At 39.3% G+C, this 19,126-nt stretch overlaps 1 protein-coding gene across 5 annotated transcripts; it reads right to left on the bottom strand.

Moving 5' to 3' along the window:
- Positions 1-10,382: 10,382 nt before the first annotated feature.
- LOC149269246 (organic solute transporter alpha-like protein) lies at positions 10,383-18,083 on the bottom strand. 5 transcript variants are annotated; one of them, XM_089467048.1, is made up of 4 exons: positions 17,964-18,083; positions 11,744-12,332; positions 10,714-11,448; positions 10,383-10,641 (listed from the first exon to the last, which is right to left on the bottom strand). In XM_089467048.1, exons 2-4 carry the CDS (start codon positions 11,874-11,876, stop codon positions 10,532-10,534), a joined length of 978 nt encoding a protein of 325 aa, XP_089323174.1. In that variant the 5' UTR covers positions 11,877-12,332; positions 17,964-18,083; the 3' UTR covers positions 10,383-10,531. The 5 variants fall into 5 exon arrangements, with proteins under 5 accessions (XP_089323174.1, XP_089323176.1, XP_089323175.1 ...); XM_089467050.1 differs by having other exon boundaries at positions 17,866-17,999; XM_089467049.1 differs by lacking the exon at positions 17,964-18,083 and adding an exon at positions 12,627-14,458.
- Between the last annotated feature and the right edge of the window lie 1,043 nt (positions 18,084-19,126).

The following is a 19,126-nucleotide window of genomic DNA, read 5'->3' as shown; positions in this document are numbered from 1 at the left end:
AAGTCCAAAGCTAATCACATGCCCTGAGCCCAACCACAAAAACCGCAAGCGAGCCACAAATTGCAAATGCTGTCGCAAACAAGATTTAGTTGCATGGGCCAAAAGAACCCCGACCACAAATTGCAGTACATTCAAGGCTTATGCTCCGAATTTGCTTTCTGTTTTTACTGTCCCTCAGACTAAGGCCCGTTTAAGCTCTTCAAAGTGCTCAAGATCTAGCTCAAGAAAAAGCATTGCCTACTTTTCAGGGCGCACGAGTTAAGTTGAGCTGACTGAGTTGAGATGAATTCTTTTTTTTTTTTTTTTTAAGTATGCAGAGCAATCAACATGTGGCAAATGGCATTTACTTTCGCATTTCCAATGAATATCCAAACAGTTTAACAAATAAACGCTAACAACTACAAATAAACCAACAAATAAATAAATAAATAGAAAGCGTCGAGCGCACAAACAACAAAAGAGCTGAAAGGCAAATAAAAACTGAAAGCCAAAATCTGAAAGTGAAAAGTTGTATACAAAATGCGTTGTATTAACACGCCTGCCCACGCCCACACCCCCTCTTTTCGAATGGAGCCCAAAAATACCAACACATCGTCAAAGCACACACATTCACCCACCCACACACACACACACACACAGATACACACCAACATTTATGTGCAATCCGTCCGACACGTATGCTCTACGTGCGCTTGCCTCGCATAGCCAACTACTCCCCTTAAAGCTCCACCACCCAAGGCGCTGTTGGCCATCAATGACACGCCTTCTTGGCCCCCCTGTGGTGGGCGAACATAAACCCAAAGCTGAAAGCCAGTAAAAACAACAACACGAACGCAAAACAACGAAACCCGATGACCTTTGCCACTAAGATGTTAGACTATGTATGCGTGTGTGTGTGTGCGTGTGTGTGTGACTGTGTGTATGTGTGTGTGTGTGCTTGGCAAACAACTCATTTGTCATGTGCTTTGCGTTTGTTTTGCTAAATGCGCATAAAACTGGAAGATCCGAGTATAAAGCGTTTTCGAAAATGAACTATTCAACGCGGCTCTGTGAAGGTTGCAGGGATCAAAGCTCCTCATATCCTGCTGGTACGTGCTCTCAAATAATGAAAGGATAACACGACACTTCCTCGAAATATGCCTACAATCACTGTAAACTATGTTCTTGGCAGAGCGAGAGACTTTATGGGTTAAATCTTCTTAAGTTTCTCTGGATGTGCGTCTCTATCCGTTGCCCCCCACTCAGCCATCATCTCTGCTCGACTTGCCATGCAATTAGCTCTGTTGTTACCAATACAATACAGCCGCAACAGTATGGTCCACACTTTTGGCTACCAATTAGAGTCCATTAAGCAAAATAAACACATCAATGCACGAACACAGCCACAGTCAATTCACATGGTATTCGGCAGGAGGAGAGAGTGGTCGTGGGTGGGGGTGTTGGTGGGGGCAGCACCTCATTTGCTGCCACAAAAATGAGCCTGCAAATTGGCGCGGCTGTAATGCAATTTACATGCCATTCTATGTGCGTGTCAGGGCCTTGTCGACTATGTCTGTCTGTCTATGTGAATGTTCGACTGTTCGACATTCGAATTAACGGCGCATGGAAGGCATAATTAATGAGCCATGCAATTGATGTTCTGGCCTCGCATACTCTGTAAGCCCCAAGTTATCGATGGTGTAGTGAAATTGATATGTGAACACACATATAAGAAAGAGAACAATAAGAGTAATAATTATGCTGGTATTGGTATGATACTATACAGGGTATCACTAATTCGACTACAAAACTACAGCATACTCAGCATTCCAGAGAAGCAATTTACAAATTAAAATGACAATTTATTTTCACGATTCATTGTCGCCTACATTCAGTAAAAAAAGAAGGTTAAATAATATAGACTAAATAAATAAAATAAAATAAAATATATAAAATAAATATATTAATTAAAATAAAACAAATGAAAGAGAAATAAAATAAACTAATAAAATTTAATTTACAAACAAATTAAAATTATAAATTGAAATCATTAAATTAAATAAAGAATAATCCAATAATTAAAAAAATTCAAATAAATTAATTAAATAAATACATAAATTTAATGCAAAACCAAACAATCCAGCTGAGGTCTCAAATGATTTTGGGAATGCGCCACTTAACTATCTGCAGCTATGAACAATGCGAATTGGTCAGCATAGAAAATTGTTGTGGTTTGCTTTGAACCCACAAACGGCACGGAAAATAAATGGAAAATGTGGAATTTAATGCGAGGGAGGCATGCGGGTGAAGCTGAGCTGGATAAAGCAATAGCAGCAGTAAAGGACATGCTCTAGGACATTCCCACATATGTCTGTGTGTGTGTGGCTGTCTGTGTGTGTGTGTCTGCCTGTGTCTGTTTGTGTGAGGAGATGAGCAAACATTCCTCTAGCTGAAAATTAAATGGATTTCTATTTGGATTTGGTTGGCATTCAGGCCAGGCAACTACTTGACATGCTCTCTCCGGTAAGTGTATAAAAGTGCGTCAAAGTGCGGCTGACGACTCGCAGGCGCAGGCAGTAATGTCCCTTTTTTCGAGTGGGCATGGCATGGCCTGGCACATCACCTACGCACCTATCTACTTGGCCCCTCGGGCCTGTGTCAGCGACACCGCTGTCAGCATGTGGCTGTCAGCCGTAGTCTTAAGTGTGCGTAATGATTGTGGCAACCAAACTGAACTCGAGCCAACTCGCTGTGCCAACTGCCAGCTGTCGGCTGTTGACTGTTGACTGTTGACTGTTACGCCCACTTGCCCGTTTGCTGTTCCCAGTGAAGCCAACTACCTAACCAGGCCCCGAGGTGCTCGTCGTCATCATCTGGCTGAAGCACCATCTAGGGAAAATAGTGTTAATGATGCTGATCCCGGCGCATTCGCCTGACAGCGTTAAGTCCTTTAATGGCATTTGCCTGTCTCTGTCTCTATCTCTGTCTCTGTCTTATATTCACTCGCAATCTCTACTAACTCTACTGCATCGCTCCCTCTCTCTCTTTGCCTTTATCTATTTGGTCAAGTGGTTAAAAATTTTATAACCATGTTGCGTACTTCAAGTGGCAATTATTTTCGCAGTAAACATGAAACGCGCACAAGAACTGGGCCAGCTAAAAATGGACAGAGTGGAAAAGTTTTGAAACTCACTGCAATAAAAATAAAAACTGAAAATTGACTTTAACCAAAATATAGCTACTTAAAGTCAATGTGAAATTGCAGCAGCTATAAAAAATGGTTTATTATGCATGCATTAATATTTTTATTTAAAACAAAAAAATTAAATAAATGAAATGTAAGTGATAAATACACATGTACGAGTATCAAAAAGTCAATTAAAGACTTTTTTGGTATTGTTTATTATAATAATAGCAATGAAAAATGTTTTCTAGGGCATAAATATGCACTTTGAATGCTTAAACAAAATATATGTATATAAAATAAAAGAAAATTTTGCTTATAGATATAAAAATGTCTACTGAAATTCAATATGCATTGATGAATTAAATAAATAATGAAAACAATGACAAATATTTTATTATGCATAAATATCAATTTAAAAAATAAATAAATTAAATTAAGACAAATACATACAATTTCACTAATAAATATCAATATAGCTGAAGCAAATTGATGATTTTTCAGAAATTCAATTCAGGAATTGTACGCTCAGCATTGTTTATGATAATAAACCAATCAGTTACAGATTTATATCAATTCGGGCCATTAATATTGCATTTTTGGTGGCTATAAATAGTTACAGCCCAAACGAGAGACATATTTCCAAATGTGACTGCCCTAATGCGTATGTGTGCGCATATTAAGTATACGCAGCGGTGTCTGCCCCAAATTCCCCACTGCTTTCGCTCTGTGTCCGGTCAATAGCCTTTTGCCACGCCCCGCATTCGATATTGTAATAAATTGCTTTTGTGAAATTAAATTGATTGCTTTGATCAACTGCGCCGCGCCTTACTTTGCTTCGTTTCGCTTCGCTTTACTTCGCAAACAGCAAACGGGCATTCGGCCACGCGCAACAGCTGCCACAGCGGATGGGGCAGCAGTCGGCGTCCATTTGACAGCATTAATGGGCATTCGGTTACCTGAGCTCGCCCACCTCTATATATGTATGTATGTATATTTATTTATGCCAAGGCGTCGTTTTCCTTTGCCTGCTTTGCCTGCTTTGCCACTCGCCACGGCGCTGACTGATTGTTTATTGGACTGTCTGCCTGATTTGTAACGCCTTCGTGGTCGACACGGAGCGCCGTTTGCAACAAATATAGCCAGGAAATGCTGCAGTCCAACTAGGTGAGCTATAATTAATGTCGCTCGAGACTTGTATATCTATCTGTATATCAGAGTGTAGCGAATGTACATAGCTAGAGAATTGTAATTAAAATACTTTAATGAGTCTAGGCAACACGAATTGGAGGATAATTATCTGAAATATCTGAATCTAGGCTTAGGTTTAGGTTTTCTTCCAAGCTGAACCTCATGTAACTCAATAACGTATGGCTTCGTATGATAATTAAATCAAATTAAAATAATTTTCATTTTCTTCTTTTACTTTCAGGCAATACAACCAATTCAAAGATCCGACACCATATACAGATACTACAGTTATTTATATATTTAGGAAATCTGGCATACAAACTGCAGCTCAATTTACTGGCAGCAACAGCAAGCAAGTTTACTACTAATAATTATTTTATAACAATAACAATTAAGTTTACCTACATTTAATTATCTTTTGTCTTTGAGCACGTCTGCATATACCTCTTAACTTAAGTGATATATTAACAGAGGCAATTAAATGCTTTTGGGCTGTGCCTCACGCACGTAATTGTAATTGCACAAGTACTTAAGCATTTATCCAATCAAATGCAACTCGCACAGATAGCTGCACGCTCGAAGGGACGAATGTGGCATTCAATTAAGCAAGCAAACGCTGAGCCTGCAACTTGGAGAGCATCTTAATGTGGCAGCCGACGGGCGGCAGACTGCAAGGTGTATGTCTCGCCCCGCGAGCCGTCGGCTGTCCAAAGGCTTGACGGCTGCGGGGGCGGAGGGGGGGAGAGGCGGAAGCGTTTGACAAGCGTATCGTGTTAGCAGCGTCTTATGGCTTTCTGTCTGTCCGCCTGTCCCTCTACCTGGCTACTAACCTGCTTGCCTGCCTGCCTGCCTGCCTGCATTAGCCTGGAGCTTTAGTCGAGCCACTCACACATGGCACCACATGGCATTGGATTGGAATGGAAATGTGGATAAGTCGGAGCATGTGAATGTAGCTGACGATGCTGTGGCTGTTGCTCCAGCTCCAGCTCCGGCTCCATCGTCTCGCCTGCTTGTCACTTATGCAAAATCCTCTAATGTAGCAATGGCAAGGTGTCACAAAAAAAAGCAACAAACACAGCTAAAAGGCAAAGCAGCACAGTGCAGCAACAGAAGCCAGCTGAAGCAGCCTTAACACGAGCAGATGCCACTCTGCTTGCCTAGTCAGTTTTGGTTTTGTTCTTGCTCCTGCTGCTCCTGCTGCTGCTGCTGCTGCTGCTGCTGCTGCTGCTGCTGCTCCTGTCGTAACACACAAATGCTCTTTAAGCGGATTTGGCAGCGCTTTAGTTGTTTGCCATTGTTAAACTGAGTGCTCAGCATAAGGCTCGGGCCCGGCCCAAAGAACAATGGACCTCTGATTCCCTCACACAAACACGCACACTAATACTTCGGGCAGCTGGCTTAAAGCAACAGAAACTTCAATTCAAACTTGCACACCCTGTAAAAGTAAGCCTAATAAGCAATAACATAAGCTCCACAAAGGCAAACAATTATAAGATTATATCCCATGCACAAGAGTGGAACAATAGAAAGAGAGAAAGAGAGAAAGGAAGTGAGAGGCAGATAGAATATTCAGGTATCGCATCAGCTGAGCAATCGAGCGTAAAGTTAACTTTAGCTGCAGCTCAGCTGGAAGTTAGCTTTAAACATAATCGACCTATTTAACAACAATCTTTTTCATTTGAGCCAAAGGCCAAAATCATTAATATTGGCGTACTTGAACTGGCTCTTAAGCAAAACATAGAGTTGGTTCACCTTTTGCGCTGTTAACTGGAGTGTGCGAAAAACCCCGTTTAATTATGCCAAAACATGCACAAATATTTTTCTTATGCCTCGTAGCGGCGCATTAATTAATTTAAGGCGCCAGCGCGGCTCGGCTGGCTTAAATATGTGGCCTGCTGTGACTTTGGCCGAAAAAGTCAACGCTCCGAAAAGTTTTTAATTAAATGATACAAAGCGTGTTTGCCTAATTTGAAAACAGCAGCCGCCCGCAAAGAAATGCCCTGCAGCTCACTCGCCGACATACTGACTGCAACATACTCTGCTGAGAGAGCAGAAAAAAAATCTGAGAAGCTGAGAGAAAGATGTAGCCCAGTTGCTGAATTTGAGACATGCCATATGTCAGTTGAGACATTAAATTTTAATTTTGGTAAATTGAAGACAGTTGACTTAAAGCCCATAAGACTTCATTTACTTTTGAGCAGTGTATTTATCAAAGCAAATGTGTGCAAAATGCAAATTTTTGTCAGGCTGTCGCAGAGTTTTAGTAGCGCATTTCCAGCCCTTCCGAGCATCATAAGTTTTAATTGAAAATTATAGTTAGAGCTAAACATAAAATTCATGAAAATGGCAGATAAAATATGTAATTTAGCTACATCAGTTACAATTAGTGGAAAATAAAGTATAATAAAGGCAAGCATGATAAAGCATAGTAGTGCAAGCCTTAGCTAGAAATCTAGCCTTCTCAGAATTTGGGTAGGACGAAGCTCTGCAAGCGAGACCCTAGCTGAATAAGAGAATCCAAATTTGAGATACAAAAACCGAATTTTAATATATTCAATTTTACTAACTTAGCTGCCGGCCATCCCTTAAGTTGTCGCTTTCACATAGTTGAGAATCTAAGTAAACTTACCCTATTCACTCTTCTTCTAAGCAGGCCACCTTGACGGAGAGCGTGAACAGAGTCAGCTACACTGCCTACGCACAGTATATGTACGAGAATCAAATCCAAATACTTTAAAAACTTTAACATCAAGTGTAATTATTAATAATAATAAATAAAAAATAAAAAAGAAGAGGAAACTTTATGGTTTTCTAAACACCAACAATAAGCAGCTACAGCGTTAAGCTCCTAGCGTGTCAATTTCGCCTGTAAGAAGGTGGAAAAAGAATGAATCCAAGCCTTGCCAATTCGAGGAAAAGTTTGGCATGAAATCAATCAAGCATAAGGCACTGGCATTCGCAATTTTACGACGCAGCCAGCTCAGGGCACGAGCGAAAAAAGGTCATAAAACTTATTTACTTAGCACCAGTGAAATGGGCGAACAGCTGAAGCAAGCGATTGAATTAAGGAAGCAAAAGCCCTAAACAAAGAACAGGCATAAATACTCAAAATGCTGAAACAAACAAAAGCCATAAGACATAACGGAAATGCGGCAAACAAAAAACAAGTAAAAAAAAAAAAAACAAAAAAAGCGAAGCGAGAAAATATAAAAAGCAAGAGTCGAGTCAAGTCAATAATCATAAAATGCCTTGGCAGAAGTGGCGCATCATCGTGGAATCTGTTAAATTGTCTGTGAATGACAAATATTGTGTTATAATTTCTATTTGTTGAATTCAACAGCCGCACAACATGGCGTATGCGCATTATTTAATTTGTCTAAGTGTTTTCGCGCTCAAGCAGCCATGAAATTTATCTTTCGCATAAGTCATGCCTGGGGACCAAGCCTAGTAGGACCATAGCAATTCGATGAATATTCCTGCAACCGCTAGCAATTCAATAGGCAGCTTAAAGAACCAGCAGCCCCTCTCTCTCTCTCTCTCTCTCTCGCTCTCCCACTCACCCTCACTCTCTTGATCTGGCTCGCCTTTGGCGTCTAATGGACAGTGACATAAGACACTGTCTGACAGGCTCAGCGTTTGTTTGTTGCTATTGTTGTTTGTCTGCTGTGTTGTGTCAGCTGATGGCCTAACGTGTTTGGACATGCCGAGCAGTGCAGACATTGCCGGCAGAAGATGAAGGAGAAGAAGAAGAAGAAGCAGCAGCAGCAGACGCAGCGCCAAAAGCAGACGTCGACCGTCAAGTGGGCGTCAACATTTCTCCAACTTATTTCATGCGGGCATAGGGAAAAAATTTATCTTTTTTTTCTGCTTTGTGCTTTAGACGAAATGTGCTATAATATTTTATTAATGTTAGGGAAATGTGTAAATTGCTTTAAAATAATAGAAACAAAGCAAGCAAACTCTTGCTTTAATACATATATAAATTCTAAAAATATAAAAATTTAATTTATTGATCAGCTTGGGCCTAACACATTTGTAATCCTAGCCAAGCTTATCTATTTTGTAAAGCAATATTTTTATGTATCTAGAAAAAAGCCCCAACAGTTTTTCTTTTGCTTTTTTGTTGCAATTAGTTCGATTCTGCTGTAAACAGACAAAGAAAAAAGGAAAAGCGCAACAAAGGGCGCCATATGTGCCTCCTTTATTCGATAGCTTAAATAACATTGCTGTGCGAATTTTAATTAAATTTTTTTCTGCACTCTCCACATGAGTGATGTTTGTGCGTATGTGTGTGTGTGTGTGTGTGTGTGTGGCACGCGCACACATATCCGTTGCAAAAATCCAATTTGAAATCAAAAAGCCGCACAGGATTGCATCCCCGCAGCCACCTAATCTGGATGCGTACGGCGTACTCGTCTTCATCCTCTCGTTGGCCGTCGTCGGCACTTGCAACTCATCAAAATGAGCAGCGGGTACTTAATCTGATTTACTTGCCTTGCCAGTCGAGCAGGGCTGGCCGACAAGGCAGACAAGGCAGCCAGCTCGACGACTCCGTTGCGGAGACCAAGTAAACAAGCGTCTTCATAAAAACCGACAGCTCCGCTCCAAATAAGTAGGTAGACAGACACAAGAGCTGTCAGTATGCCCTGGCACTAGGGAAAAAGGACGACTATAGGGCTGGCGTTCGCTCGCTGGCAAAGGCTTTTCATTGCTGCGCTCTGCGGCGTTGTGTACATCATAAAAGGACGATAAGATAACAGCGACCGACCAAGGCACTTGACTGTTGTGGCCCTATTGCTGCCCCAAAAACGAGCACCTCGATAAAAACACTTTCCAACGGCATTACAGTTTGGCCCAGCTGCTTGCAACACACATAGTACATGGGGGAATTGCTCTAGAGCAGTGCGAGATTTGTACAATTTCCCTTGCATACTTTCGTGCTGAAATTATATATTATATTATATATCAGCACGAAAGTATGCAACGAAAAATATATTAGGTGCGATGGCGATTGCAAATCAACTGGAATTATTTTCAGCTTAAAAGTAGGCAATACAATTTTTATTTTTGTCTCAATTGCAAAGGTTTCCTATTCCTTCTATTAAATGTTAGGGCATTCGCGCTGCTCGAGTGGCCGAACCTGTTGTTGCACTGTTTCACATTATTTATTTGATTCTCGTTCGCTGGCGCTCTTTTCTTGTTGCCAGCGCCATGGCAGCGTCTTCGATGTGATTTATTTTGGCAGCGCACAATGTACTTTCTTTTCAAATAAATCATAAATTTCAACGCACTGCCGCAACAACACGCATTTGCTCTTACTGTTGTTGTTGTTGTTGTTGTTGCTGTCTCTTGTTTTTCTCGTGCCTTCGCTCCTTGTTCTCCTCGGCTGGTGGCCGCCTCCTAGCCAGTCCCCAGCTATGCCCCAACGACGGCAATTGAGTTATCCGAAAAAGGCTATCTAGCCAAAAACAAAATAAATAAAAAACAACACTTATTTATTGTATTTTATGGCGCCTAGACCATGCGGCCTAAGCCGCATACAATTTTGTTGAAAAATGTAAAGCGCTACCCAAACTTCAAGCCCAACTCCAGCTCCAACGCCTGCCCCCTGAGGGCATTGAGAATTATGAGCTAAACGCGACACGCGTGTCCTGGGAACCCTCAGGCTTGAGCCGGGCAGGACACTGGACACTCCATCCACTCCATCCACTTCAGGCAGGAACCGGGAAGACACATGATTTGTGGTCGGCTATTTGGCCAACAAGGCAGCTGAGATTCGACCCATTTTATTTGAATTACAGCCTAAGGAATTGTGACAGTGGCCGGGCATAAGAATTGTCTACTAAATGCAACTAAAATGAACTGGATAACCTTGCTTAATATTTTGGTTCGACAATTTATATTGCCATAAATTGGATTTTTATTGGCAGAAATTCAGAAGACAGCAGTTAGCAGCAGGTGTCCAAATTGTTGTGTGCCACAATAAATTTGTTGTCTCTTTATAAATGGAATATTTTCATATCAATCATTGCCATGTTTCAATAAGCTTTTGGCCATATTTTTATTATTTTCTAAACTTGATCTCTATTTATTTGTAAACTAATTTGTCTTTATTAAATTATCACAATCTTTTGCTATACAACTCGTGTCACTAACCAACTAAAGCTCGCGATTCTATCATTTACGATTCGAGTCGTCGATTTGCACTTGAATGGGTACGCGATAGGCGCTCTGCGTCAACATGGAGACCAGTACCATTTCGACCAGTATCAGGATATTGATGATGGCTGCCGAATGAAAGAAAAATAAAAACTTAAAGGCTGTACAAACCACACACAATGATCTCTAGATGCACTTACTCTGCTTGTAAATTGTGTGATTGATGGGATATTCGCCGCCCAACTTGAGGGAGTTCAGCTGCTCGTAGAGTACCAGGTACTGCAGCTTGCAGAGCAGCACAATCAGTTGCAGGCAGAACATCTTCTTCCTGAGCTGATAGTCGCCGTGGAGCTTGGTGATCATGCGCACCGTGATCTGCAGCGACCAGGCGCCCAGCACAATGGATGCTATGATGAAGGGAATGAAGAAGAAGACCACCTCACGATAGAGCGTAATATCGCGATAGTAGAGTATGTTCATGACCAGCATGATGCCGCCCTGCCAGAAGGGCATCTGCCAGACCATGTAGCGGGAGATGCACAGCTTCGTCTTCGTCGGCACCACCATGGGCAGGCAGAGGCAGCAGCAGCAGCAGGGCGGCGTATTCAATGCGACCGGCTCGCCGGATGTTTCCTTCAGATAGTTCTGCTCCGATTCGACATAGCGAAAGAGCAGCATACGAAAGACGGGCCCGCCTATCATGAACATGGCGTGCATCACTGTGTGACAGATGAACCAGGAGTACGGCACCAGTATGGTGACCAAGGCAGCCACCGAGATGACCGGATACAGGCTGACCATCAAAATGGAGGGCACCAGCAGCGGCTTGTTGAGATGCCGACGCAGCCGCGACACAGTTGTCAGATATATGGAAATGTTTAGTATGGTCAGCATTGCAGCCACGAAGATGGCCAGCGAGACAAAGGCCGTCATATCTGAAGAGGAGATTATTGTACAAGTGAGTGAATGACAGGAAAATACGGCTCGATCTTAATGTTAACAAGTCTTATCTAGCCATAAATAGCCCAGATATTCAGGGCGTAAATCGATCAAGCTCACTCAGTGTAGTTTGTCCTAGTCACATGGAAACTTTGATCTGTGAGCAATATTTCATGCAACTTTAACAACTTTCAACTTTATTGGGCTCGAGTTTTTTTCTAGCATTCTATTATTTATGCAGATGAGCCAGCATTTTTTTTTTTTTTTTTTTTTTTTTTAAGTTTTACTCACATGTATAATACTCGGAGAGCAAGGGATGGCTGTGCATGCTGATGGAGTGATTCTGCTGCAATTCCAGTTCGAGTTTGAGTTGCTGCTCCTGCTCCTGCAGCCGCAGCCGTTCAAAGTCCTCGCGGGAGCTCATATTTTTATTATTTGATGTGTGCGTGTGTGTAAGTGTGTGTGCGTGAACTTATGATAAATTCGAACTAGGGCAAGTTTTAAGCTGGCGGCTTTGCTGCTGACTTTTGCTGCTTTTATGTTCACAGGGTGTCTGTGTGTGCGTGTGTGTGTGTGCTTTTTTTTCTCTATTTTCTTTCGCCTTTTTTTCTTTTCTCTACTTTGTTTCACTTCAGCTCGCCGCACTTCACATTTTATCACTGAATCCGAACTGTGCGACTGCCTGTTAACAGATGCGTCTACTCTTCCGGCGTACGAGGCTGGCTTTTGCCGTTTTCTTGGCACTCATAAATGTATCTCAAAGTTTGCGCAATCTGTTAGACACCCGCATCCGCCTCCGTTGCCGTCTACCGAATGCCGAATGCCGAATACTTCCACCGGAGAAAGTGTTGAGTTAACCAGAGACTGCAATGCCAATTACCTAGAAAGGAGAAGAGAAATACAAATTTCCAAAGGAATTGTTTCATTTTTGCTAGCCAATCCAAAGAGGCGCGTTCGAGTGTTCGGGGCAGCACAGTCTAAACAATTGATAATTAATCTGTTTCCATTAACTCGTGCTAAACAAATGTCTAGACGTGTGAGAGAATTAAATGCGGGACCATGAACTTTAGTGCTTTCCTAAAGTTTAATTTTTAGAATATGTTGATTTTAGTGGTATATATTTCACTTTTAACAGATCGAATATTTATATAGTCTTGATAGCAAAATAAAGTACTTTTTTCCTGGAATTTTTACAAGTTTTTCTTGTACGTAAATTAAGTCTCACTAAATCCTCTTTCTTTCATTTTTCCTTCGATGTGAGCCAATTGAATTGCTGACATTGACTATGAAACAGTCAGGCGCCTCAAATACTTTTATTTATTGTGGTCATGTGATCATAGATATAATATTCATGAAGCAGAATAGGATGAAAATCATTTGTAATGTTTACATTATAAGAAATTAAAGACAAGTCAATAGCTTGACAACGGCACGCGATAGACAAGCTATAGGTATCTGCCTTGCTCGACTAGCGAATGCCCTTTGCTTAAAGTGAGTCACATTGCAGATTAAACATAAATTAAAAAGTGATTCACAAATCAGTTGAGTGAATGAGCATAAAAACTAAAATTAAATCCCCTTCGTAATTCAAGAATCTTATCTGTTCTTCGTTTGATTAAACTTTGTCGAACAAGGTGCTTCAGTTTGCAAACTTCTTCAGTAGTCTAGTCAGTGTGTGATTCGACATTTAATTTGTGAGTGCTGTGAGAAAATTGATAAGCTTCATAATTATCGGAAGTGATTTATGTGTAACGCCCCAGTCTTAAAGTCTTAAAGTCCAAACGTCAATAACAATTAGCACATGTGCCTGCTTGAAGATATTTCTCAAAGGAATTCTTGAGAATTCTATAGGAACATCGATCAATTGAAATTAATTTGATATTTGAAATGTCAGCATTGAGTGAGGCAAGGTTTCCCTATCAGCTGCAGTTGGTAATTGGTTAAAACTCAATCGAATATCTTTCAACCTTTCTCTTCTTCTACAATTTCAGAAATACCTTTAGCCTTACTTGAAATGCAAATCATAAGCGAAACTGAATTGCTGATGCTCTAAGCAGGCACGTGACTAGGTCTAGGGCGACCCACTGAAGAGCATGCAAGACTGAGCAGGCGAAAGAAATGGAAATGCCGATGGAGACTAAAAGAGAGAGAGTGAGAGAGTGAGAGTGAGAGAGTGAGAGAGTGAGAGAGTATGCAGGCACCCCAAAAACTGGTTTCGAAAACATAATCAACCTGCGACCGGGCATACTAAAATACGTTTCGCTTATATATATGTATGCATGTTTGTCAGTATGTATGTACCGACATATGTACACAGTTATGTCGGTACATCTACATACATATAGGCATGGCTGGGGCGTGTGTATATTTGCTTGTCTGCCTGGTTATGTAAGCAATTGTTGCTTTTGTCGTCCGTTTGTTAACCAGCAGCACTCGAGACTCGAGTCGTTTGCCATAATTAAAATAACCAACTGTTGCAGTAGCTTCATAAGCACTGCAAAAACCAACAACAAACAGCGACAAGTAACACAGCAACAAATGCATAAGAAAAACAATATATATATAATAATTTATTTCCACTCAGCCGACGGCCTTCAGAGCATCTGCCAGAAACGTGCCAAAAGCTCTGCAAAAAGCAAAGTTTCATTGCATGGAAATAAAATCGCCTCTTTTAGTCATACTACTTATGTACAATATATATATCTGCATATAAATACACATATATATTTATTTCACCAGTTGCTTAGCAAATTGCTCATCAATTTTTCTATAATTAATTTACAACAACTCCATAGCATATTTCATATGGTTTTGTTAAACAATTAGCATAGAACTCGAATTCGAATTTGGGCTTGAATTTATCGTTTAGCACATTTTTTAGTGCGTAAACGAAGCCTGTCAAATAAACGTCATAAAAATTCAATTTTTAACAGCTCGCAAATGGCCAATACACGCAATAAACAACAACAACAACGAAGTTAATTAATAAATTTGAAGTATAACAATCAAAATTGTCCAGAATTTGAATACTCAGATACAGATACAGATACAGATACAGATACAGATAAGAATACAGATACAGATACAGATACAGATACAGATACAACGATACAGTACAGAGCAGTACGATCAGATACAGATAAACAAGATACAGATACAGATACAGATCATACAGATACAGATACAGATACAGATACAGATACAGATACAGATACAGATACAGATACAGATACAGATACAGATACAGATACAGATACAGATACAGATACAGATACAGATACAGATACAGATACAGATACAGATACAGATACAGATACAGATACAGATACAGATACAGATACAGATACAGATACAGATACAGATACAGATACAGATACAGATACAGATACAGATACAGATACAGATACAGATACAGATACAGATACAGATACAGATACAGATACAGATACAGATACAGATACAGATACAGATACAGATACAGATACAGATACAGATACAGATACAGATACAGATACAGATACAGATACAGATACAGATACAGATACAGATACAGATACAGATACAGATACAGATACAGATACAGATACAGATACAGATACAGATACAGATACAGATACAGATACAGATACAGATACAGATACAGATACAGATACAGATACAGATACAGATACAGATACAGATACAGATACAGATACAGATACAGATACAGATACAGATACAGATACAGATACAGATACAGATACAGATACAGATACAGATACAGATACAGATACAGATACAGATACAGATACAGATACAGATACAGATACAGATACAGATACAGATACAGATACAGATACAGATACAGATACAGATACAGATACAGATACAGATACAGATACAGATACAGATACAGATACAGATACAGATACAGATACAGATACAGATACAGATACAGATACAGATACAGATACAGATACAGATACAGATACAGATACAGATACAGATACAGATGCAGATACAGATACAACTTAAATTATTTTTATTTATTTAACATATGCTTTAACTTTTATCATCTTATCTAAGCTTATCTATGTACACTGTAATTAGTCTTAGTTACTTAAATATGATAGCTCAAAGTTGACATATTTGCTTGACACATTTGACAGAGGATATTATTTATTATCTGTACATAGCAGAGCAGACAGAACAAATAAATAAACCAAGCAAATGAGGCGACATGAAAATTGCAATTAACAGCCAAATGGAAAATGGAGCAAAATGAGTGTAAAAGAGGGAAATAATAATCCTTGTGCAACTTTTGAGCAACAATGGGAGTTGCCAAAGAGCTTGTGAAAATTTGAAGAGATTTTTCATTCAAGTTGGCAAGTTGGCAAAGTTTTGCAATCCGCTTTTGGCCCACTTAACGCTTAAATGAAATAAGTTAACAAACTGTAAAAACTGCGAAAGACTACTTCATTTGTTTTGCTCGCTTAGTGTAACCAATTCCAGCCGAAGTACACCTCTGCTTCAATGAGATAGTTAAATTGTGAGGCGAAGAGCAGCAGATGAAAGAAAAAACCCATGACAAGTCATCGAGTCGCAACTTTGTCCCTGGCCACGGCTGCTGTCCCTCGCACTGTATGTGGCAACAACTTGAGCTCTGCTCGGGGCTTTCAAATAACTCAAATAACAAACACTCTTACGACAGAGACAAAAATACGGAAAAATAAAGGAAGGCTGAAAGAGTAAATAAAGCGCTACATGACCTCACACATGGCCACAACAAATATGCTCAAAGAAATTGTGAGATAAATAAAATGCAGCAGATGAAATCAAATTATAAATACGCATTCAAGAACAGCCAGTGAAATGTTGAGCAATTTTTTGTTTGCTCTTTGTACTTGAGGAAAAGTTATTCGCAACGGTAATCGAAATCACAAAACAACCCACACAATCGAATTCCAATTCTCTACCTGTCTCTGTCGCACAACGATATGCTTATAAATTTGGGTATTTTTTTACAGAAAATTCAAGGAATTGTATTTTAGCAATATGAAAAGAATATATAATATATATTACTATGCATTAAAACATACAAGAAATGGGAGAAATGGAAAGCAGAAGATTCAATATACATACATTTATTATTTACATACATATGTATATGCATATATTCCTAAAAACGTTTGAACAGAGTATATAGGCTTCTATAAACTATAAATGCTAAGCATTTTATAACCTTTAAAACTATAAACTTTCAATTGGGATATCAGATGAAAATCTATTGATTTTGAAATGAATAATTATTTATTTAGTCAAATATCAAAGTGCGTAAGCTGCTTTACATGTAAAATATAAATATTTATTTTAGTTATATTTATCTCATTTATTTCATTCAAATTTGTAGTCTTTTAAATGTGCACTCAATTTATATTTCACTATTTCTTTTCTCCCAAAAGAATATGTACACAACATTAACCAAGTATGTCTTGGGGTTTTCTATATATAATTTAATGTATCTATAAATTAATTAAGTATGCCCATTGAGGCTGCACATATTTTTGTTGTAAAATACGTTTAGCTATTTCCAGTCGTTACAAATTCTTAAAATAATAAGATTTTTAATACAATACGACATTACAGCTGGAGTTCACTAATTTATTTTAGAGACTAACAAAACATGTATAAAATCTTAAATTCTGTTGTACTTTGAGCTAAGCTAAGCTGTTGCACTATATAATTAAATGAGAATATTTTATATACATATATAAATGTAAACAAAAAATCACTTAAGTTTTATTTATACAATTCAACTGAATTCTGTCACGTTTTCACTCTTCGATTCGCAGCTAAAATAGTGATAGCAATTTTATAGAACTCAAAATAATCGCCTTCAATCAATTGCGGATGCACATATATTATATAGGTATTCACATTCAACTACATATCTGAGCTAGCGAAAATTCTAATTTTACAAGTCTCACCGATTGCATTGAACACTTTTAATACCCAACAATCAATTGGGTCGAGCTATAACCGTTTCTAATTATATAAAATTGCACAGCTCATCAGCTGCAGCAGTTTTTACAAATTAAATGCCCAAATCTCCAAAACTCTATGTCTCTGTCTCTCTCTCTCTTTCTTTCTCACTCCCTTGGTAGAGTAGTGGCCCATTTCATTGACCTTGGCCATCAAGAGTCGCGTCCCACAAAGCTCATGCAGCATAACAATTATTTATTTGCATGCGCTTTGCCATTGACAAAAACTTGACACAATTTAATTAATTTTCAAATAATATTTGAAATAAATTTGCCTATGCGACAATTGTTTTGCAATATTAATTGATTGTTATTTTAGTGAAAAATAATGGAGCTAATTTTTATTGTATTGAGCGAATGTGCAAATGCTTTGCTGATGAAACTTGCAAATACCCCTTGGACCGGCTCGAGCAGCTCGTGTTGAAATTTGTTTTGGTTTGAAAATGTTTTTTTTTTTCGACTATCACTTCCGCTCTCACTCTTACACTTACAATACGCTGTCTCGCTCTAGCAAGACGATTCGCCGCGCCGTGTGTTGTTCGCTCGCGCGCTGGCCACAAACTGAACTCAAACAAAATTTTCGCTCAGTCCAATGCCGATCACGAACAAAATATTATGCGCCCAGCCAAAAACAGCAACAGCAGTAGCAACAACAACAACAGCAGCAACAACAATATTAATAATAATAATACCGCTGACGTTGTTACAGCACTGCGCATTGGTAGCTTGTGAAATTGAAATTGGCGAATTGATGCAGAGTCGAAATGGCATATTGGCGAATCTGTTGCAGAAATCGCTTGATTTTTGTGCTCGAATCAGGCTTTCTTCTGGCTTTTTGTTTTAGCCGCGAGTTGAGTCGGGCAATGGGCAAAGGGGCGCGTTAACCTGCCTTGACTCACCAATCTGGTGGCTGCCACGAATTGTGGCAGTATTTCGCAGCTCCATGTTAAATAATTAGTTTTTATTTACATATTATATCAATGGCAATAGATAAGCCAAATTTGGAATAAATTATGTGTGACGTAATATACTATATATTTTGGCTGATATTTGTGATTCATATTATACAATTCCGTTGACCCCGTATTGCTCCACTATGAGCTACCGCTACGATCCGCAGATAAGCCTGATAATATTTGGTTTGTAGCGAAAAATACATATTGACACTCATATTTGATGATGTTGACATATTAAATATAAATATTTAAATTCTGATTAAAGCCTAGGAAATAGGACAGAAGACTCATACTGTGAGTATGTGAAGCTTGCTCAAGATATTTTAATAATTCTCAGATGTAATTAGACACGATTTAAATAGTGTTTTGTTCTCTATTGTTTCTCATTTGAAAATGTCTATATTCTTTTCTTGCTTTACGGCTTTCAGTTAGTTGTGAAAATTTGTCTATAATGCTTCCGGCTTGGGATGCTTTCAATTCGTTTCTTTTGAACTAATATTTTCTTCTCATTTCTAGCAGCGCTAAGTGCTTAGGCCGCACGACAAACCAATTAACAAGTCTACTCCCTATCGGTGTGTTTGACACTTAAGAGCTAAAACCGTTCACAACGGGCCAATAGATAATCCGAGCGAGCAGCCACCCGGCAGCAATCGAGATCTGAAAGATCTAATCGGAACATTTCACAGATACGGATTGAA

Source organism: Drosophila arizonae, chromosome 4, assembly GCF_054131065.1.
Source record: "Drosophila arizonae isolate 15081-1271.41 chromosome 4, UAZ_ARI_1.0, whole genome shotgun sequence".
Taxonomy (NCBI): Eukaryota; Metazoa; Arthropoda; class Insecta; order Diptera; family Drosophilidae; genus Drosophila; species Drosophila arizonae.
The sequence above is the reverse complement of the archived record's forward strand: the minus strand, read 5'-3'. Positions and strand labels throughout refer to the sequence as shown.

Bases quoted from the DNA above. Each gene is read 5' to 3' on its own strand.
- LOC149269246 (XM_089467048.1), bottom strand. From the start codon at position 11,876: ATGAGCTCCCGCGAGGACTTTGAACGGCTGCGGCTGCAGGAGCAGGAG. The intron at 11,449-11,743 runs GTGAGTAAAACT...TCTCCTCTTCAG, and splicing joins GCTCTCCGAGTATTATACAT to ATATGACGGCCTTTGTCTCG. The intron at 10,642-10,713 runs GTAAGTGCATCT...TTCATTCGGCAG, and splicing joins TCACACAATTTACAAGCAGA to CCATCATCAATATCCTGATA.